A 24,149-nucleotide genomic window follows, 5' to 3' on the forward strand; every position below is an offset into this window, starting at 1 on the left:
TTCCTTGTAAATATGCCCCTTGGGACCTTCTTCCCTCGCTTACTTTGTCGCAACACAATCCATGTACCTATCACATTTTAATCCACACATACATTCATTTGCACCTTAGGAGCATACATCTCTTTATCCGAAGACTCGTCCCCCCCACTCGGTCTGAGCCTCCAAAATCCTTTCCACCTACTTAATTTCAACATCTCCCATCATGTAGCCACCACATTCATCTTCACCCTTTTCATCACTTGCACAAGACTCATTATTCACATTTTTGCACATAGCTACTTGAGGTAAATTCTACACTATTCCCTCCTCCAATTTTACTGCACTTCCCACCACCTTACTAATCCTCAATGGTTCTCACCAACAGAGTTTACCCTTATCGACAAATCCTGGTTTCTTGACTCTAACATAGTGTCCCACCATTACACTGGGAAATTTCATTCTACCATTATGCGGTGCTCTTATTAACATCTGATAAGACTCCACCATCTCACTCACTTCACCATAAGATTCAACACCAAAATCTTCCCAGTACTTCTCCATTAACCACCATGGAATTAAACTGGTTGATGGTTTCCTCCCTCTCAAAAGTTCAAATGACATTTTCCTGTTACCGAATGTGGTGTTATATTATACAATAAGAGCATATTCTTTAATGATTTACTCAAGGAAGTCCTGACTACGATTCCAATTGTATCTCTTTCTTAATGACCCTGTTAAATTTCCAAACTTGGCCCTTTGCTTCGAAATGGTCAAATACCAGTCTTCAAAGCTTAATACCACTCTTCTTAAAAAAATTCATTTTCTCACATGTAAATTGCACACCATTATCTGACACTAATACTTCAGGAACTCCTTCCCTTGAAAACACATCTTCCAAAAATTCTATCACCACATCAGTAGTAATCTCGCTTACCTTACGCAGTTCTGGCCATTTTGAAAAATAATCAATCAAAACAATAGTATAACATTCTTTTGTTGGCAACATGGGAAAAGGTTTCATAAAATCTAAATTGTGTTAACCATGGTCTATCCGGTAACTCCACAGTCGCTAGAGGTACCCTATGCGGCTTAGCACTTTCGTCACTGCCCACACATGCACTACAATTCCTTACCCAACGATCAACCTTGCTATCAGTTCCCAGAAACCTAAAATTCTCTTAAATCTTCCTTTTTGTTCTAGACATACCTAAATGCCATTCATGACTCATTTTAACAACAGTCTCACTTACACCCTTGAGAGGAACAATTTTGTCACCTCTTAAAACAACATCATTACATAAGGACAATTTTTCCTTCAGAGCCACCCGCATCCAGTGTAATCACACAATTCAAATTTATTTTAAAGGAATTACAGCAGGAAGCTCGTAAAATGTCCTCTTTAATTGAAGCAAAACATTCTAATTTCTGCCACTCCCACACAAACTTCACATTGTTCTTAAGTAACTTCCTCAAATGCTCCACTTTTGTAGAATAATTTTCAGTGACTCTCAAATCAAATTCTGTTAGTCCAAAAAGTGACATAAATTACTCCTTGTAGTTAGGTTCTGGAGCATTCAGTGTCGCTTCAAAATGGCTAACTTTAGGACGAATCCCATCCCTTGAAATTTCATAGCATATATATTCTACTTGAGTCTTACCAAAATTACAATTCTCATTCTTCACAATTAATCCCTTGTTTTTGAGGATAGATGATACCTGTTTCAAAATAACATTGTGGTCAACTTTTCCTTCAAAAAAATCACGATATTGTCTTGGAAAACTCCTGCTAATATTTGTGTCATTTCCCTGTGGAACACCGCTAAGGTACTAGCAGGCCCAAATGGCATTCTTTTAAACTGAAATGCCACTTCCGGTGTTACAAATGCAGTAAAATGCCTTGAACCATCATCTAATTTAAACTGATGGCATGCGCTAGACAGATGAATTGTAGAAAAAACAGTAGCATGACTCACAGGCGATAATTCTTGTAAACTGGGTGAGGGAGAAGTATCTACCCAAATGGACGCATTTAAACACCTTAATTCACCATTTGTTTTAAGCGATATCCCCACAGGTGACATTCAATATGAACTTTCAATTGATTTGATAATATTCTTTTCACACAAATCATTTAACATTTCCTAAAGTTTCAATCTATATAGTTCACAGGCACATTACATAACTTTTGTCTTACAAGGCTCATGTTTTCACAAGGAATAATTTTGCGTTTGGAGCCTTTCAGCATACCCAAGGGTTAACTAAATACCACACGAAGTAAATGTTTAAGTGTCTCATACCCAGACAACTCTAATTCGAAGTTTGCATCACATAAACTGATGGTTCCTCATTCGGATCCAGTTTGATACCCAACTAATAAGGGGCCAACTTAAAATCTCCTCGCCCTTCTCCACAGCATATATTTTTCCATAATATTTCCTATTGTCACATTCAATTTGTACAGATTCAAAACCCACCATTTTAATTTTATGCCCTATATAACTTCTAGGACTTCAATCTAATGTGTACAAATCTCTTCCCAGTCACAACCTTTCGAACATACTTCTACTCATAATCGTGTACTGTGCACATGAGTGTACTTTCACCTGGCAACCGTCAATTGCTGGTTTGCACGTAGGCATCTTCTCTCCATGTTCAATATCATCCTGTACACTCAATACCACATAATGCCTACTTCCAACCTCCCCATCATCATTTCCGGATATATAGTTTATATGTTTCCTCACAACTTTACAAACTTTACTGATTTGCCTTCTTCTTGCATGTGCTGCAAATTTTTCCTACAGCAGAGCACAATTTGGAATTAGCCAAATGTTCGCTCAATCCATATCTCTACCACAATTTAGTACCAACTTTTTGTTTCATTTTTTTCCAATTTTCTCCAGCCTTTCTTCGTTTTTGTAATAGCACTAACAGTTCATTATTTTCCTTCCACGTACTTTAAATACATTTTTCAGACACCTCAATACTCCTTGCTACTTCCAAAGCTGCTTTTAAGCTCAACTCACCAGAAGACCACAATTTCTCCTGTATTTTCCTGGATTTAGTTCACCTGTTTGCATGACATGTTCAAAATTACATGTAACTGCTAATCCTCTTAACGCTGCTACAAATTGATCAATGGATATTTCTTCTTGAAAATTTAAATCTCTCCACACTACAATATTTTCCTACCATATCACTCATGTAATTGTTTTTTGGTAATGTGATACACATCAGCATCACCAGGATTCTCTATTGGTGATACATTTTTAAATTAAGTTCAACCAATGGCTCCCTGTCTCTCTTACAACAGGGATGAATATCTCCCTGGCAAACATGTTTCCTCTTCTATAACCTCCACATAAGCTTTAAATAAGTCAAGTCATAACTCCCACTGTATCAGAGGATCCCCTAGTTTTCAGTAAGAAACTTGATGGAGGTTGAATAGAAGCCATAATTGGGTACCAAAAGTGTGCACTAAGAATAAACATCCACACTGAAATGTTGACAGAAGGTGTGAAAAACACTGAAGATATTCACAATCCTCATTTTCATACACCCAAAACAAAAGGCATGCAAATTGCAGATGAGTTAGCAATCCACACCTAAATATACCTGGTATAGGGCAATTAACTTTGATACACTGTGCTCACAATACACTGCCGTCATGTGGAGCACACAGATGCGTGCAATTGAATGAACCAGCTTAAAACTGACATTCTGCACCATCCTCTGACAGGTGTGCAAATTCCCTAGATAAAATTTACCTCAGTACAAAGAATTTCCCATAACATGTGGTGTGCAAATCACCGTAGATCTGTTTAAGCAATCTGCAAACATCTTGCAGTGGTAAGCATACAAGAGCTCTACTTATAATTCGGATTAAAAATCAACGTAGATCCGCCTTACTTGCAGTCCAAAACAAAAAAGTTGCTTCCACGTTGCGTGACAATGCCACCATGTGTCACGTAGATAGCCCTCTTCAGACTCAGCGCACGCTGGAAACTTGCATGGATAGAATGCGTCAGACTTTCGGCATGCTTGAGACTCGCACATCAATACCACCACTGCACACGACTTTTGTAAATGAAGTAAGACCCTTGTAGGTAACCAGTCCAGTAGCCAGTAGTGTAGATTATATATAAAGGCTTTTTCTGTTACAAGTAAGATGGCAGGTATTGTCCTACCGGGTTCAGTATCCTGCTGCTCAGCCCCACTCATTCCAAATGGCCACTCATACAAACCATGCACTCATGAACATTCTATTACATCACATTCATATAGGCTAAGCACCACGGAAATAAGAGATAACAAAATACAGCAGCAACCACAACAGATAACGTGGATCAGTCCAGGACTAGTAAAATGCAAAATCCTCAAAACAGGTACCATCGTCCATTGCAGTGCAATGCACTGATCCATCAATCACAGTAGAAGTGAGAGTAACATTGGTTAAGTGCACACCGGACTGCACAACCACTGGCTCACACTCGGCACTGTTCAACTTCAGTAATATACTTCTCGCTCATCGCCATCTGTGGTAATGAAGTACACTACTCTCTGTAAAGTTGCAGGAGTACTTTATTAAGATATTTGGAGAGTGGATTTGCGCTTATACCACTTCACCATCTCAGCTGCCAAACACCGAACCCTCATTACTCATTCTCTCACACAGTTATGTTACGTTATATTGATTTGTAAAGTGCGCTAATCACCCGAGAGGGTATCCAGGCACTTGGACAGGTGTGTAGGTTTGTGGTCCCCAAGGTGCTTATAGGAAGAGACGGGCCTTCAGCTTCTTTGTGGAACTCAAGAAGTAATGATAAGGCTATGATGTGTTGAGGTTGGTCATTTCATGTCTTGGGTGTAATGTAGGAGAATGAGCAATCTCCAGTTGTGTTTGAGGGCTGCTTTAGAAGGAAGGCTTGCAAACCTTATGCAAACGGGTGCTACAGCACAAGCAAAATGTTGTGGGTAAAAGATGATATAATGTAGATGGTAGCCAGGTAATTAATCCAAGTAAGATGTTTATTAGTTGGTTTCAAAAAGATAAGTATTAGGTCCCACCAGGAGCTTGATGGATGTTGCTCAGCCCTCACTCACCAACTGACATTCTCCACACACACCAGGCACACACACATTCTATTCACTCTGACATCACGCACACCAATATTCCACGCAGACATCTCACTCATTCTGGCTGAGCAACCTAAAAGGAGATAAATCTAGTTACAACACAAACCACCATAAGTTTTGAAAACCACTGAAGACAATTGTTTTCTGAGGATTGTTGCACTGAGTGTGTACCGTAAACACGTACACAACCTGGTAAGTGCTGGTCTTCTATACTCATAATTCATGTGCTTCAGTGTTCTTTCTCACTAAGATTGTGTTGCGATAAGTTTTGCTGACAATTTTATTTCAATTGTTCTACTGGGTTCTCAAGCTCAGCTTCAGTGGTTGTTCCACATTAAGCACGTGCATCAGTATTGAAGTATGTTCTGCCGACAGCAGCTATTGAACATACAAGCGGATGCAATCCTGCGAGTCCACAATCACCGCTTTATAAAACATTTGCATGAATCAACATTCATTTTTAACATAGCTTGTCCGAGATAAGCACATCTGAAATATTAAATCTTGAGATTCACACCACTAGGAAAAGGCATGAAACTGACAGATCACACATTTTTGTTCATTTTTCTAAGCTGCAAGTTATAAAAGCAGTTTTACCATTCGCTGAGACTGGGTTCAGTATTCATTAATTCCTTTACCCGTTTGGGAAAATAATTGGAATTTATTGACTAACACATATGAAAACTCACTACTCAATAGCGTTTTTAACGAGTTATGAGAAAGTCACTATAGGTTGCCTAATGTTAAAAAGATGTTTGGTCTTGTAACTGGGTATCTGGAAAAAGATGCTAAAACAAGTATTAAGATCGTTTCACTTTCTTAGATCATCTGTGTGTAAACAAGACATATGAATGTCTGCCTTGAATTTGCCTTTGCTCTATTCATAGAATGCATTTATGATAAACACTTGCATGCTGTTGTGGATTTTCCAAAAAACTGCAGGTTTTGTGGTTTTGGTGCAGTGTGAGCAACTAATAATGCTAAAAAGGCTGGATATAATGATCTTTATGTTGAGTTCTTGCGCAGCTGTCAGTCATTCAAAGAGTTCTGGTGAGGTGGCTCTGTGATCTTTGGGGAAAGACTATTTCACTGAGGTGAGAAAGGTCATGCATTGACGTCCATTGAAGCCAAAGATGCTCTCTGATACAGGAGGTGTCTGAGATCCTCTGAACAGATCTGCCAGTTACTCCCATTTATACCCAAGGAGGAAGATATTCTGCTAATAAGTACCTAGACTCTCTTCCACTAAGCTAGGTCTTTCTTTCCAAGGTACCCTTTTGGGTGCAAATGTAAGACACTCATAATATTGACCAGACTCTTCACACTACTCTGCTCACACCAACCAAGAGAAACTCCTCACAAAGGGGCATATTTACAAGAATGAGGCGAAGCGTGTCGTTAAGCCAAGAAGGCTAACGAAATGCTTCATTACTCTAGAAATTCAGGGCTGCACCATATTTACTAGAATATTAGCTGTCTAGTGCCAACGCAGGAACCCTTGAACAATAGTACAAGGGTGCCTGTGTTGAGGGGAGGATTGTTTATGTTCAGGAAGGTCCCCCTTTCTGCACATAAATCTGCACATAAACAATCTTTAAATGCCGTTTTGTAACTTCTATATGTGCTGCTTAATGCGGCACTCATAGAAGTTGCAAAACAGCAGGGAGACCTTCCTGCACATAAACAATCATTGGCATTTTGCTGTTTCTATGTGTGCAGCACAATGCAGCACACATGGAAACAGCAAAAACGAGGAGAAATTAAGCATTTCTCCTCGTTTCACCTGTTTAAGACCAGGTTTTCCCTGGTCTTAATTTTGGCACTGCCTCCAATTTATGCTGCTTTTGTAAATAGGGGGCAGCATCCAAACGAATGGGTGTTGTGATGGAACGCCCACAACACCCATTGCCCACCCTTTAACGCTAAGTGTAGTGTGAAAGGGGACCTTATTTACAAGGCAGGGTTAAGCCACGTTAATAAGGCGAAGCTCCTATCGCCATTACGACAACACTAAAAGTGACATAGTGGTGGCGATAGGGGCTTGTAAATATGTTACAAAGAGTGGAACACTTGGGAGGAGGAGCCAAGATGGCGGACGGACCGGACGTGTGAGCTCCCGGCTCCGCAAACCGCCTGCTGTTTTTACGAAATCCTGACTTTTATTCTTGCCTACAACATGTGCAAATGGAGCCACGAACGCGTTGTTGCTAACCGCGTTCTTCCGAGATCCCCGCCGGCTGTTTTGGTTGCGGACTTGCAACGTTTGCCGACTTCCGACTCTGCCTCCGGACTCTGCCCCGATCGCCGCCGCCGGACACCGCTGGTCGTGTTCGGTGGGACAAGCTGGGGCAGGGCCGGCGTTTAATGGACCGTGGCCGACTGCAGAGGTAGGCGGACTGGCGATACTTCCTTCAGCGACGGAGTGGGTACTCGCGAGGCTGGGGCCGTGCAAGCGACACTTCCTTTGTTGTGCGGCCAGCAATCTGAGTGGCCTCCATCTTAGAGCGCCTCCTCCGCCGTGTACCACCCGCATCGACAGAAAGCGAGGGGGCTTTCACACCGTGCAGGCCCCGGATTACGAGCCGTGTTTCCTTTGGTGGCTCTAACTGCTGTTTCTCCTAGCCATGGAATCGCCCCCCCCCCCTCCGTTGTGGGTTAACTGCAGGGGCGGTGATGGCGCCTGCCTACCGAACCGAAAAAGCGAATGTTCCCATATCCCCAGTACTTGCTGCCCTGCCTATTCTCGAGCTAGAGGATGCTCTGGTGGCGTCGCTGCACAGTGCTACCCTGCCGTTGCTGGGGAAAGACCTGAACTATGGCGACATCCTGATAGCCCTTGCAGACCTAAGGGAGACATGGCGACGAAACGCCCGAGAGCTGGAGCGAAAGATTGAAGGAGCTGTACCTCACAAGGAAAGACTGCGGCTGGCAGGCCCCCTACTATCTCTCATTCCTCCCGCGGTGGATACAATGTTGCGACATGAGAACACTGTTGAACGTTCTGTCCCTGGCTACAGTGTCGAGTGTTCCCTTATTGAAGAAGATGCAGTTACAAAGTCTCCTTCCACTCCGAAAACTGAGACTTTGCCTCTGCAAGTGCTGCCATGGCCTTTTCTACATTGCTGGAGTGTGTGCCGTCCTATGGTAAAAAGAGCGTTCGTCATCTTGGGCATGGTGATGGTCGGTGACTGGGAACACTCATTTCCTCTTCCTCTTCCTCTGCCTCTTCTATGCCGAGAGCGGCCATCTTGCTCCTTTGTTCTGCCTGCGGTGCACTCGCAGCGGCGGCCATGCTTGGAAGGGTTTCAACATTCAGGCCAGGGCTGATGTTGTCTCTCTCGCTGATTCTGCCTGATCGACTGGCTGTGACCCGGACTGGAACACTTGCCGATATATTGGTTGTGTTGCATATGTGTAATCCCCTATTTCAGAATGCAATTGCTATTACTTGCCATGGTCTTTTTCATTTCGGGTTGCACTTGATGTATCTGATTTTTGTCCCTTCCTAACGAGGTGGATGTATTTGCGGGCTGGGGGTCCGGGGATAATTGTTACTGTTGGTGGTCTCGAATTTGTTTCTGCTCAGCTGGGGGAGACCCGGGTTGGAACACTATCTGGATATACGCAGGGGCTCTATTTGAGATATCCCTCCTTACTAGAGGCAATGACTTTTGTATTCGCTCTGACATAGTTGATGTGTTGTAGGTCTTGTGCGGGCAGTGGAATCCGGGACTCAGAAATTATGGCCCTCCTCCGGGGTTAGGTATTTCGTGGGAGTTTTAGACTAGATTTCTCTTTTCTTGCTCCCTATATCTAAGGTGTCATTATATCTTTTTCTTTCTTTCTTTCTCTTACTCCCTATTCTATATTTCGGGTTTATGGGGCGACAGACGAGCTGCCTGGGGGGGGGGGTAGGCCGTAGCCTTCGCATGCGTGTAGGGTGGGGGTTGAGGGATGGGTTTTTCGTTTCTTTTCTGTTCCTATGGTGCCTTGTTTTTTCTTTTTAATTTATTTCTTCCTTCTTCTATCTTGGGTCCGTGTCGATGTTGCTGGCGGGCGGGTGGCGGTAGATAACTGTTAGGGCCTTGGGTCTAATATCCTTGTTGAATACTTTCTGGCCGCCATGCCGCCTGGGGGGATTTGTCATTTGAGTTGCTGGGCTGTGTGTGCCTCTGTCGCTACCGCTATCTCACGTCTACATGGACTCTGTTCCTTTCTTTTAGTTTATATTTCTATTTTTTACTAAAACGAAATAGTTGGACTTTACTAGTTGCTATGAAAACTTTAAAATTAACCTTCATTACTCCTGAGGCGCGATATCACGTGATCTACAGTGTAACTGCTGACTGCTTGCTAATTGATATTGCTGTGCTGTTGCGTCACCGTATTGCATGCACCTGTGCTCAACAGTGTTTGTGGCCGGCCTGTGGGTTGTGGGCCACTATTTGTACTTTTCTGGATGCACTAATAAAGGTTTTCAAAAATTTAAAAAAAAAAGAAAAAAGAGTGGAACACTTCATAACTGAAGCCACTATAGAAAACTTTGTAAAAGAAGTCATTCACTCACTCCATTGCTCAGTCCCTCGCTCACCTCCCACCTAAGTGCAGAAGGCTCACAGCAGCACGTGGAGCCCTGCAAATCAATCAATCAACACAAATTGAACACATTATGTAAGATACTCTGGCAGTATTCTGATTACAGCAGCTGTTCAGAGATTTCCTGCTGATGTTTTACTTGAGGCCCTGCCATGTTGAAAGCCATTGTCAGAAGTGGACCGACTGTCAAGAAATGTGGTGTCTGTGAGGAGACGGGCTGCTAGGCCTGCCTGACAGAGTTTATCCAAACCTCCACCCTTGTCTGTTCACCTGTGACCACAGGAGAGAGGCTCAGACCTTCGCCAGCCTTACCAGGTTTATGAGGACCATGATGCCAGGGCGCAGCACGCAGGAGGTTGGGATGGAGACCAGCCGCCCCAGGGTGATGAACCCCCAGAAGAGGCTGGGTAGGTAGCCCGCCGTCTTGTGCCCGATGGACAAGGGCTCCTGCACAGCATAGCTGTAGACGAAGGCCGAGTACTCCCCCTGCAAGAAGAATGCAGACACTCTTTATTCAGATTACAACAGGCAGCCATGAGTGGGAAGGGCAATAAGATTATAACATCAATATTAGTGAAAATGTCAACATTATGAGTGATAAAAGCAAAACTGTGCAATTAATGTTTTTATTATTATTATTATTAGTGGCAGTATTATTCTTAGTATTGAGAAGAAGCAAAGGAAGAAGAGAATCAATACCATCATTAAAACTACGACAATAACAATCTTAACACCACCACCCTCTTGGACAATCTCGCCAACCTCGGACTTAAACAACTGGTCACGTCCCCCACCCACATCGCAGGTCACACACTCGACCCCATCTTCACCTCCAGCAATCATGTCTCCTTCAGCCACACTACGGAGCTCCTCTGGACTGACCACAGCTGCGTTCACTTCACCTACAACAAACCAAAACCCACCAACCACCTCCAACCAACTCTGCAAAGAAACTGGAACAAAATCACCACGGACCAGATCTCCGCATCGCTCCTTCTAAACACCCCAGCCCACTCTTCTAACGCAAACGAAGCCGCCGCCAACCTCACCCTATGGTTATCCAACACCGCCGACACCTTAGCACCACTGAAGAAACGTCAAAACAAACCTGCCAGCAAAAAGGCCTCATGGTTCAACGATGATCTTAAGAAGTCCAAGAAACTCTGCCGCTCCCTCGAAAAGGCCTGGAAAAAAGACCCAACTACTAGCACCAAGGACGCCTTCAAAAACGCCACCCGCACTCACCACCAACTAATCCGAAAGGCCAAGAAAACAGCATTCAAGGATCGACTTGACAACAACGCCCACAACAGCAAGGAACTTTTCAACATCGTCAAGGAATTTTCCAATCCCTCGGCCAACTCCAACAACATCACCCCCTCTCAAGCCCTCTACGACTCCCTAGCCTCATTCTTCCACAACAAGATTGCAGACATCCACAACAGCTTCGACAACCAACCCGGAAACCAACCCACCCTACCTTTTGCTGAACATTCTCCCCCCGTGAACACCCTTAACGACTGGAACCCAATCTCCACTGAGGACACAATCCGCCTGATGAATTCCATCCACTCAGGATCCCCCACAGACCCATGTCCTCACCACATCTTCAACAAAGCAGACTCCGTCATAGCACCGCACCTCCGAGACGTCATCAACAGCTCCCTCAACTCCGCCACCTTCCCGGAAGACTGGAAACACGCTGAACTCACCGCCCTTCTGAAGAAACCCACAGCGGACCCCACCGAACTCAAAAATTACCGCCCCATCTCGCTCCTTCCATTCCCGGCCAAAGTCATCGAGAAAGCTGTCAACAACCAGCTCGCCGCCTTCCTCGAAGCCAACAAATCCCTCGACTCCTCACAATCTGGCTTCCGAGCAAAACACAGCACTGAGACCGCCCTCATCGCAGCAACAGACGACATTCGAACTCTACTGGACAATGGAGACACAGTCGCCCTCATCCTCCTCGACCTCTCTGCAGCATTTGACACAGTCTGCCACAGCACCCTTTTACAACGCCTCAATAACATCGGAATCCAAGGAAAAGCACTTGAATGGAACACCTCGTTCCTCACCGGAAGAACTCAGAAAGTCCGCCTCCCACCATTCAAGTCCGAGGCCACTGAAGTCATCTGTGGCGTACCACAAGGATCCTCACTCAGCCCCACCCTCTTCAACGTATACATGAGCCCCCTCGCGGCCATCGCCCGCCAACACAACCTCAACATCATCTCTTACGCGGATGACACTCAACTTATCCTTTCTCTCACCAATGACCCCAGCACCGCCAAAACTAACCTACACAAAGGAATGAAAGAAGTTGCCGAATGGATGAAACAAAGCCGTCTGAAACTGAACTCAGACAAAACAGAAGTCCTCATCTTAGGTACATCCCCCTCTGCATGGGACGACTCCTGGTGGCCGGAAGCCCTCGGAAAAGCACCCATCCCGACAGACCACGCACGGAACTTAGGCGTCATCCTGGATTCTTCACTCTCAATGAATAGACAAGTCAGCGCCGTATCCTCTTCCTGCTTCAACATTCTTCGCATGCTTAGAAAAACATTTCGCTGGATCCCCACCGAAACAAGGAAAACAGTCACCCATGCTCTGGTCACGAGCCGACTGGACTACGGAAACACCCTCTACGCAGGCACTACCGCTAAACTCCAGAAGAAACTCCAACGAATCCAAAACGCCTCAGCCAGGATCATATTAGACATCCCACGCAACGAACACATCTCTGGTCACCTTAAAGACCTCCACTGGCTACCCGTCAATAAGAGGATCACTTTCCGACTGCTAACCCACGCACACAAATCACTCTACGACATCGGACCAGAATGCCTCAACTCACAACTGTCCTTCTACACCCCCTCCCGCCAACTACGTTCTTCCAGCCAAGCCCTCGCCACTGTACCTCGCATCAACAAGACCACCATGGGAGGCAGATCCTTCTCATACCTGGCTGCTAAAACATGGAACTCACTCCCCGCTTACCTTCGCCTTACCCAGAACCACCTAGCATTTAGAAAGCAACTTAAAACGTGGATATTTGACAAGTAATCCTCCTCCCCTTTCTAAGCGCCTTGGGACCCTCTGGGTATGTAGTGCGCTATATAAATTCTCTGACTTGACAATATTAGAAAATCAAATACCATTCGCAATATCACAATTGAATTACATTAATTATAGCAGTAATGTTAAAAACAGGAAACCTAATTATAGTACAAATGTAGAAGGCTGTTGAAATTCACAGAGGAGCATTATAACATAACAGGTGTATTTGTAAAGCGCACGTTCACCCCAGCAACGGGACATTTTGGCGCTGAAATAACAGATGTATATTGTCACCCAAGTCAATGGTACTCATTTCATCGACCTCAAATGAATGAAAAGCTGAGTGGACGCACCGGGATTTGAACCTGTGACCATGAGGTCGAACACAGGTCCCTGCAGTGGATGCATTAGTCCACTGAGCCACCAGACCCGGCACTATGATGATGTAGAGGCACGAGGATGCAGAACGAATGCCTTCAGATGGTCACGGTACTCTGGGAAACCTTGCAATATCCCTTTAAAGTACCCTGGAGATTATTTTATTTCTTTCAAAGTGTAGTGTTTAAAGGTAAACAGGGCATCTTCAACCAGCCCTTGCTATAAGGAAACAGCACTGAGCACTCGGGCACCAGTAGGACTGGAATTATATTGTCCAAGATAGGAAAACAAATCCACAAATGTAAATAGCTGTAGCACTATCCCTTCCACTGCCCCACTGAGCATATCCATACAAAAATAAAGAATGTGTGTAGGACACCTTTAGAATGCACATATATGTCAAAGGCAGCCAAGGCCCCTCTTGCGTCTGGCACTTTTAACAAACTCCTCTTGGCCCTGGCAGGGGCGGCTCTAGGCTAGTGGTGGCCCTGGGCAGGGAGCGTAGGTAGGGGGCCCCTGAAAATGGGGTCCGGGTGGGGCGGAGCTCGGAGGCCAGTGAAGAGGGGGGTCAGGGTGTTTGGAAGTGGAACAGAGCTGGAGGCCGCCAAATCCCTGCCAGGGGCCGCCAGCCAAAAATGTATCCACCCTCAGAGGATTATTATATTAAGGATATATATTGGCATGGTGGCCCCTGAGGTTTGGTGGCCCTGTGCGGGTGCACAGCTTGCACATGCCTCTGGCCGCCCCTGGCCCTGGGTGTCTGGAGAAGGAATTTGACAGTGCCATAGTATTTATGGCCCCATCAAATTACCTAATGAAACAGCCCATTTCTTGGCCGACTCATTACTATGAGTGTGATGTCACCGGTGATGGCACACATATCCAATGGGTTAGGAAGGGATTACGTAGCCCCTTCCAGGTCCATACAAGGATCGACCTGTAGGGCAGGGTTATGGGAGGGGCTTAGTGAGGATATCACTACTCTTAGCTCCGCCAAACCCATTCCCACTAACTTCAGACACTTTTTTCTGTTTGTGCGAGGGAGGGTGTTGAAAGAGAAGGCTGGAGGATAAGCTCAGCTCCTTTCAGCCTCTCACCAACCCAACCACCTCATCAACACAAGATAAAAATGAGGAGGTGGAGATTAAAAAGGGGAGGGATTAAGATTGTTCCTAGTCCTGCCCCCTCCAATCACCCCCTCTTCCTGATTCCGTTTCTGACAACTCTTTGTCTCCCAATGCTTCTCTATCTGAGAAAAATATTGGAAAAGTAAGAGGTTGTGAGCCTGTGCACCAGCAAAGAGATAAATACTAATTAAAGTTGTTTCAGCCTCAAAAAATATTTTAACCCTTGACTCCTTGCTGGGGCGCGGACACACACACACATGTCTGTGCCCCAGCCAGGAACCCAGACGATGTTTGGATTTTATTTGTTAGCCTAAGAAAAATGCAAATAGTGCCTGGTGCCTTGCTGAGACACAGAACCACACTTCTGGGACAGAGGACTTCCTGCACCTAGGGAAACTTTCCAATCCCAGATATTTGTAAACCCCAGACACCTACAGGAGTCCTGGTTAGTATAGCTTGAGAGGATGCCACCATTTCTTCTTATCAGAATACCCCACACAATTCAAATATTGGCTACAAAAAGAATTTTGTAAAGTTGCCGCTTATCAATGACCACTCTGATGCCTTGGTGTGCTTCAACTGTAAATTTTATTCACAAAATACAGTAATGCTGAAGAGCACCGGCCGATGCTGCCTCCTTTCCTAATCTCCAGCGCGCTAATGCTAAGCGCGCGCGTTGCCTACAAAATGGCCGCACGCATGTCACGTCTACGTGACGTGCATAGACTAGTACGCTCACTACATATCTCCCCCTTTTACCAAACATTTTTTTAAGAGTCACTTACAGTTCATTGTCCAATTCAAAATCTCGAAATCTGGAGGGCCTTACCACCGGCCTGCCGCTCCTTGTTATCCTGATAGGGTTCTCCAAGGTCCCTTGGCTCTGCCCCTCGGAACCTTCCGTTCCTTCCTTCGCCCTCACATTCTCCTCCATCTGTCTTCCCAACCAGGCCATGTCAGTCCTCTGATTACCGCTCGCTCCTTCTACTTCCTCTTGTTCCGTTTCTTCACTTGCTCCATCTTGCTGCTCACTTACATTTTGTCCTTCCTCCGTGTTTGAATCCTCTATGTCCTCCCATTCCGTTCCGGGGTGCCCCCATCGTAACACCTTGTTGCACCTGGCCATGCTGTCCTGTGACCACGCGTATCCATCACTCAGCAGAGCCGCTCTGTCGTATACCTCCTTGACTTGCATGGGTTTGCTATATTTGCTGTCACCTTTCTTCTGTACGGTAGCAAATTTCACTCTTACCCACTACCCTCTCCAGGTCAGTTCCCTTTACGTTCCGACGTTTGTTGTAATGGTTGGTGTAGATGGTTTGTGCCCTCTCAAGATTGGCACGCACTACTGCCGGGGACCATTCACTTGTGATGACTTTCTCCTTCCAAATCCTGTTGTCATGCGTGAAGGGCTCTCGCCCTCTCAGTATCTGAAACGGGCTGTACCCTGTGCCAGTGGGTGTGATCCTGTAGGCCCATACCATGTTCTCTAGTGCTTTTCCCCCGTTTTTGTTGTTGGAAATCGCAGCTTGTATGCCTCCCATCACTACCTTATTAAATCTCTCCACTAATCCATTTCCAGCTGGATGGTAGATTGCCGTGTGTTTGACAGTAATGCCGTTCCTTTGCATAAACGTAGTCCATTTCTCTGACCTGAACTGGGGGCCGTTATCGCTCAGAATGGACTTGGGGATACCTTCCCTAGTAAAGGTCTCTGACAGAAACTTTAAGATGTTCTCTGTGTCCATGGTCTCATCCACCCTTAACTCCGGCCATTTGGAATATCGGTCCGTGAGAACACACACATATTTCTGTGTGCCCTGGTCGTCTAAGACTGGTCCTAATATGTCGATAGACAGTTCCTCCCACGGGTTCAATGGGGGGTCGAACCTCCCTAACGCTGGGCGCAGGGGTTTGAGTGTCTTGTCCGCCCCTTGGCACTGCGGACACTCTCTGACGTGTCTTTCCGCCCTCTTGTCCATGCCTGGCCACCAGTAGTTTTGTTTGGTTCTTAGTTTTAGCTTGCCGATGCCCAAGTGGCCCTCATGTAGCATGTCTAATAGTTTGGTGATGAGGTTCCTCGGGGGAATCACCTTGTCTCCTCTGTAAATGAACACCCCCATGTCTCCTACCGACAGTTCTTCTCTTACTTCATAGTATGGTCTCATGCCTTCTCTCACGTGTCTTTTGTCTGGCCATCCTTGTATGATGTATCTCTTCACTTCCTTCATGTCACTATCCTCCTCATATGCCTCTGTCCACTCCTGGTGGCTGATCACCTTCTCCAGGTCGTCTACTAGAGCCACCAATTCCCCTTTGCTTGCGGGGTCTTCCTCCCCTGGCTCCATGGCAGCTACTCTACTCAGGTAGTCGGCTACTCGGTTCCGATTTCCGGGAATGTATTCCACGTCATACCTAAACTCAAGCAGTTTTAGAGTCATTTTGGATATCCTGGGAGTGACGCTGGCATGTCCACTTGACGTTAACACTTTTACTAGCGGCTTGTGGTCCGTCTTGAGTAGGAATCGGGTATCCCATAGGAATTGCCGAAATCTCGTCATGGCCCATACCACCACCAGCATTTCCTTTTCAATCACGCTGTATTTGCTCTCTGTGTTGGTCAATGCCCGCGATGCAAAGCTGATCGTCTCTATTTCTCCTCGTCCCCGATCCTGCATGAGCACTGCACCCAGGCCCTTGTCACTGGCGTCAGTAGTGAGTACTGTGGCACCTTGGGGGTCATATCCTTTGAGCGGCACGGCTCCGGTGACATCCTTCTTTATTGTTTCGAACCCTGCTTGGGTTTCCGGGGTCCACTGGAACGAGGTGCTCTCCCTGGTCAGCAACCTCATATGATGGGTCTTCGAGGCAAAGTGTACCACAAACTTGCTGTAGTACTCCGCCATCCCCAAGAACCATCTGACTTCTTCCTTGTTCTTGGGGGGCGGTGCTTCTGCGATTGCTTTAACATTTTCTGCCTTGGGTGTGATGCCCCGCGCACCTATCTCGTGGCCCAGGTACGTCACTGACTCTAGGCCTAATCGACACTTTGCCCACTCTGCCGTGAGGCCCTTGCTTTCCAATGTCTTTAGTACCCTTCCAAGCTTCTGATCGTGGTCTAGTCTGTCACATCCCATTACCAGGATGTCGTCTTGAAAATACTGGACACCTTTGATATCTCTGAATAGCTGGTGCATCATTTTCTGAAATACTGCCGCAGCCGAAGCCAGCCCAAACGGCATACGGCAGAATTGGTAGCACCCAAATGGGGTGATGAAGGATGTGAGGCTTCTGCTGTCCGGGTGTAGCACTATTTGGTGGTATGCAGAGGTCAAGTCAATTGTGGAGTACCACCTTATTCCCCTGGTCTTCGCTAGCATTTCCTCAATCCTCGGGAGGGGGAATTTCTCTACCACAATGTTTTTGTTGAGCTCTCTCAAATCCACGCAGAGCCTGACCTTCCCATTGGGCTTCATGACTACTACCAGGGGCGCAAGCCATTCAGCGCATGTTATTGGTTCAATTATTCCCTTCCTCTCCAAGTCTCGGAGTTCCGTTTGGACAGCCTCTCTCACAGCTATGGGTACATTCCTCACCTTGTGGGCTACTGGGATGGCCCCTTCCTTGAGCACAATCTTGTGCTGGAATCTCTCCATTCTTCCAACCGTGCCCCCGAACACTTTTGGGTAGTTCTCTTTCCATTTGTTCAGGTCAGGCCACTCTTCCGGGTCCGTGAGGAGTATTTGTTCCATCCCTCCTGGGTCCAATTTGATTCCCAGATCACCTTGATCTAGCCAACCTAGGACGGAGGGCCCCCTCTCTGCTATGTATAGTTTGCACAACGCCGATCGTCCTCTGAATTCGAATCTCAGGCGTCGGAATCCTACCATTGGGATGCGATCGGCGTTGTACGTGACTGGTCGAATGTCCAATCTCACCAACTCCGGCCCTAATTTCGGTCTGAACATTTCATTCCAGACAGCCTTTTGGACTATAGTGTAAGGGGAACCTGTGTCAGCCACAACGCTGATGTTAACACCGCCCATAGTCATTTCCAGTACGGGTTTGGTTGTTCTCTCTCCTTCCACGCATAATATCTGGTCATATATGCATAGGACGGTGACCACATCTTCCTCTGTGACCTCTTCCTGGTCCGCTTCGCCCTGGTCAACACATTTCACAACGCCATTAGATATCTTTTTCCGACACACTTTCTCGTAGTGGCCTATGATGCCACAATGCAGACATTTGGCTCGGAACGCCGGACATCTTCTGTCCTGTGCTTCGTGGGCCCAGCTTCCACACCTATACCACGTTCTCTTGTTGTTGCTACTTGTTTGCTTTCCTTGTGGTCCAGAACTGCCCTGCCATTTGTTGGCTCCTCTGTGTACTGGGTTCGTATGCCTTTGGTCCCTGTGATGTTCCTCCTCCTGTATCTTGCTCACCATGGTTGGGGTTGCTGCGTCCTTCTTGGTCGCACCTGCGCACCTCCGTGCGAGCTCCGCTCTCTTGACAATGACCATTACGTCGTTAAGTTTGTTGTCCCCACTCGCCCACAGCTTATCCTGCACATTTGTGCTGGTCGTGTGCATCACTATCTGATCCTTGATGAACTCGTCTTCCCACAGTGCATACCTGCACGTGGTCGCTAGCTTCCTCAACGCCGCGACATATTCCTCTATGGATTCTCCAGCCCGTTGTTTCCTCTGCTGGAAATTAAATCTGTCGACTGACACACATACCGTAGGTCGATAACATTCATCCAGATCTTCGATAGCGTGGGCATACACGTCATCGTCAGTACTTTCTCTCTGTTTGGGTACCAAGCTCTTATAGATCCTGAGACCCTCCGGTCCCAAGTTGAGTAGCAGAATGCGTTTCTTCCTTTGTGGCGTAAATTTTTCCTCATTTTCGTCCTCCAGGACCCCTATGAAATTGTCAATGTATTCCTTCCAGTCCTCCCACTTCATTAGTAGGTCCCCTGGTTTCGGTAGGAATTGTACTGGCGCAATTGCATACCCTGCTGGTGTGCTCATTTTGACTTCCCTGGATACGCTGACTTTGTCTTCCTTGCTGGTGGGGCTCCCTGGGGTGCTGTCCTTCGCGACTACGCTGGATTTCGCCTGGGGACTCTCCGTGCTAGTCCCCACTTCCTCCTCTTTGCCAGCTCTATTCCTCCCTGACGCGTTCTGCGGGGCCTGCACGTCTAATCTGGCTGCAGTAAGGCGTCTGTGTCCCCTTCACAACCTCTTTTGCCGCCTGGGTGGGTAGCCGTGGCTCTGCCACGCTCTTCAGGTTCACTGTACCTTCAGTTCACACTGTTGTGACCCTCGTGGTGTTCGGTTTAGCTGCTCGCTCAGGGTGGACTGGGGGCCGTGCTCTCGTCCGTCGTCCATGTGGTGGGCCCGTTTTCCTGATTTTTTTTTTCTGGCGTGGTTCTGCTGGGCGGATCCCGTCCTCGTCGCCACTGTAAAGTCGCCGCTTATCAATGACCACTCTGATGCCTTGGTGTGCTTCAACTGTAAATTTTATTCACAAAATACAGTAATGCTGAAGAGTGCCGACCGATGCTGCCTCCTCTCCTAATCTCCAGCGCGCTAATGCTAAGCGCGCGCGTTGCCTACAAAATGGCTGCACGCAGGTCACGTCTACGTGACGTGCATAGACTAGTACGCTCTCTACAGATTTCCTCACATTTCTGTCATGAAAGGTTCTGGAATGTGTGAGGAAGAGCAAAACGCCCAACACTCAGTGTTCCAAAACGTTTAATAATAAAAGCAATAATTAACGTTTTGGAGGGCTTTTTTAAATAAAAGGAACATGCCAAATATGAGATTGTGTGAATTCAATAGTGTCAACGTGGTCTTCTACGGGTCACAATTGTTGCCTATTCCTGTCCAGTGCAGTATGCCCACTGACATATGTGTGGCACCATTTTATATAAAGAGAAAATGTGGAATATTGGAGGTGAGGAATTTTTGCCATTTTCCTGGAATATTCTGTCACATAAAAAGGGAAGAATTTGAGATTTGTACCCATACTTTGACATTTGCAGGTGATCCTGGGTGATATATTGTGTTAGGATTCATGCAAGCCACATCACCATGAATTCCCCTGTGCCTCTAGGTTTCTGCAATACCCAAACCTAAATACTGCAGACATCCTCTGTGGAATGGGCCACTAGCAAAGATATTGCCTCATGTCTAGTGTGTGGATCTCTGCCCAAAACTATGGGAAATGCCCCCATGTCTGCCTGATAACCGACCACTGAGAAAAACTAATGGAATATTTGGTCATTCACTACAGAATCCCCAACCTGCAATGAAGTTGTGCTTTGTAACTCGTATCTTCCTTTATATTTGTATAATGCCAGGGATCATGTAAAGTGCATATGATAAACAAGGACACATCTCAGTGAGCTGGGACTATAAGGTTCTGTCACTGTAGGTTTCAGCGCCCCGGCTTCTTATCATTGTTATTCTCCTCAATTTTGGGAATGACGAGCTAGGGAAGAGAATAAATGCAGAGCCTGCTAATTATGAAGGGTGTTTAGCCTGATGTGAGCGGATATATATAATCCACATGTTTATATTCCTAGCTCAAGATTAAACCCAGTGGTGATGGAAGTTTGTTTTCCTTCTACTAATCTGGGGGATTATGGGGCACATAAGGTGCCCTCAATTTTCTCTGAATGAAAATATGCTAGTGTTGCCATTCTCATACTTAAAAATGTATCTATGGTGGTGTGAGCTGGTTGGCTAATTTCCATACCAGCTAGCCATGGTTAAAATTACACTGGGCATTTTAAAATCTGCATTAGAGACAGATTTGGATGAATCCTTTCTGACGATGTGCTCCAATGAAGTAGCTTAAAGGAAACTACCATGTTTTGGGGGAAATCTTTCAAAATTTGAAAGATGTGTTGCTCAAGACACACATTGTCCCGTCCAGCCAATGAGTGTGATCTGGCACTCAATGGCAAAAGTCTTATGATGTGAAAGTATTCAAAATATACAATTGCAGTATGTTTTCATACAATCCAGAGTAGATATTATAGCTGCTTTACAAAAGTGCAAAACATACTACATCCAATGTATTTCCTTGGGTCATTCTGAACACATACAAAACAGATACATGTCTGATACCCCCATGTGCAGGAGACACAGAGAAACAGAGTTGTGGATCGCATCTTGGCAGGCACATGTGCCTGCAGGAGGAAGACTGGAGGGAATTAGCATGCTTTGGAAAATAAACTGCTTGAAGTTTGACAATTGCTATGTTCAGAAGTGAGGGCCAGGCAGTGGAAGCAAGGAATGTCTGTCTTGCACTAACAGATTCCTAAGGTCACACAGAATTTGAAAAATATATAGTTTTTATACTTTCCTAATAATCCTGAATGTCATTTCTGTCATCAAACAAATGTGCACCATATACAGTTTTCTGCCACAGTTTTGTAATCTGCTCTACTATTATATAATGCATTCTGCCAGCTACATTCCCTAAGAAAACTCACACATATATTTTATTGCTGGACTCCCGGCACTAACTCCAATATTTCCTTCATTAGTGTTCTGTGATTTATGTTTGTCCATTTGAGAAATGTAACAAAACATTGAGTTTGATGAAAAACAAAAATATATTTTTCATTATATCATGAGGGTAAAATGGAATATCGATGAAGGGTTTGCACCAATAGATGTCTCTGAATAGACCAGAAAAAAACACTTGGGGGCAGATTTATGTCGGACTTGCGCCACGTTTAAGCTGCCGTTGCGTCACGTAACGGCAACGTAAACGTGGCGCATCCCTGCGACCAATTTACAACGTGACGCATCTAGGCAGATGCGACACGCTGTAAAGCCCTGCACCACATGTGGGTGTTCCGGCGCAGGGTGGGCGTTCCGGGGCAGGTGCGCCTCGCAAAAGTGCCTGCGTGAAATCTACAAGATTTCACGCAGGCACTTTTAGGCCAATGCTGCGTCAAAACCCTGCACCTGCTTGAAGCAGGCGTATGGCATGACGCAGCATTGGACAGATAGGGCCCCCCAGAGCATTGCTGGAGCTGCGTCGCGCTTGAGACTCAACTCCAGCAATGCGCCGCCTTTACGGCACAGATGCGTCACGCATCTGTGCCGTTTTTGCCCTTTTACAATGCGGCGCACAATGGGTGACGAAGCTGTGGCGCACCATGGGTGACGAAGCTGTGGCGCACAATAACTGGCGCATCCCTGGGGATGCGCCAGTTATTGTAAATCTGCCCCTTAGTTTCTGTGAGCATACAAAGAAACTAAATAGGCACATGTGCTTGGACAACCTAATGCAGATTTTTAGGTCTCGCCTAGGCAGTGCTTGCTCTGTCTCTTCGAGACATGCTGTATTCAGGATATGGGCATAAAGCTCTGTCCACTTTCCGCCCATCTTTTTAATTGTCTCCTGTCCCTGTCATTTTTAAATTGTGGCTTTTCATTGGTCAATGGGCGTGTGGTCCCTCCTTAGTACTGCCTTGTCTCTTCTTGTAACCTCCAACGTTGGCACTAGACAGGTTGCGTTGGCACTATACAGGTTACAAGAACAGCTTCTATTAAAGGATACCCACTGTTACAAATGCTGTTACTCCTGAGGTTTTAATTACAGCCTCAAGGCAGCCTCAAGGCAGTATTTTCTTAACCCTTTTGCTGCTGGCAGGATTCCCCTGCTGTGCTGGGGGGCGGGGGGGGGCGCACGTTGCCCCGGTGCTCATGACGAGCTCATTTCGTCATGAGCCACTGTGCTACGGTGCTCATGACGAGCTGAGCTCGTCATGACCACGCCCGTTCCAATGGAACGCTCAGCACAGCAGGGGAATCAGCACAGCATGTGAGCGTTCCATTTAACGGGCGCGGTCATGATGAGCTCAGCTCGTCATGAGCACTGGAGCACAGTGGCTCATGACGAACTGAGCTCGTCATGAACACAGGAGGGGTTAAAAGGCTTCAGGCAGGACACACACTTGGTCCTAAGATAGGCTGGCAGTGGTTACTTCACTCACTTGAACATCTCACATTTATATGAGACCGTCTATAAATTTCCCTTCATCGGCTCCATTCATGGTACAACCTAATCCAAAATTAACGTAATAATTATTTTGTCACATTTCAAACCTTCTAATTGTATATATGAATATAGCTATTTGAATGTACTTGTAGCACTGTCTTGCATGCAATGCATTATGGGTAGGGTGGATTTACCATATCTTCTGCAGGTAGCAGTACCATATGTGACCAAAAGAGGTCCCATGGACCATGTTACTTCGGTTGTTCCATGTATGCTTTAATTAGAGCCTGGAAGCACTATTTTCTTAATAGGCTTTCTTCAGCTGTCCATTGATGTCACCATGGCCTTACGGCTTTAAACATATAATTGCTCATATTTCAAGCAGCTGTGTACTGTTTCGCGTAGGTAGCTTATGATGCTCACTAGGGACCTCTAGGAGCAGCTTGCAGTACTGCACCTAGACATGTAGTGCTGGTGCCTTGCTCACTAGGGACCTCTAGGAGAAGTTTGAGGTACTGCACCTAGACATGAAGAGCAGGTTCCTTGCTCACTAGGGCCCTCTAGAAGCAGTTTGTGGTATTGCACCTAGACATGCAGTGCTGGTGCCTTGCTCACTAGGGACCTCTAGGAGCAGCTTGCAGTACTGCACCGAGACATGCAAGGCTGTTGCCCGGCTCACTAGGGACTTCTAGGAGCACCTAGACATGCTGTGTTGATGCCTTGCTCACTAGGGACCTCTTGGAGCAGCTTGCGGTTCTGCACTGAGACATACAATGCTGGTTCCTGGCTCACCACGCAAACATTTGCGATGCAGAAGGTCTTGCATTATGGAAGAAC

General features: G+C 46.1%; 1 protein-coding gene across 1 annotated transcript in view; it reads right to left on the reverse strand.

The window, feature by feature from the left end:
- SLC60A1 (solute carrier family 60 member 1) overlaps positions 1 to 24,149 on the reverse strand; it is a 385,656-nt gene that overhangs the window by 44,772 nt on the left and 316,735 nt on the right. Inside the window, exon 6 of the mRNA XM_086923437.1 lies at positions 10,024 to 10,197. Coding sequence (XP_086779563.1) covers positions 10,024 to 10,197 — 174 coding nt within the window. The remainder of the gene's footprint in view (positions 1 to 10,023; positions 10,198 to 24,149) is intronic.

Source organism: Lissotriton vulgaris, chromosome 5, assembly GCF_964263255.1.
Source record: "Lissotriton vulgaris chromosome 5, aLisVul1.2, whole genome shotgun sequence".
NCBI classification, from domain to species: Eukaryota; Metazoa; Chordata; class Amphibia; order Caudata; family Salamandridae; genus Lissotriton; species Lissotriton vulgaris.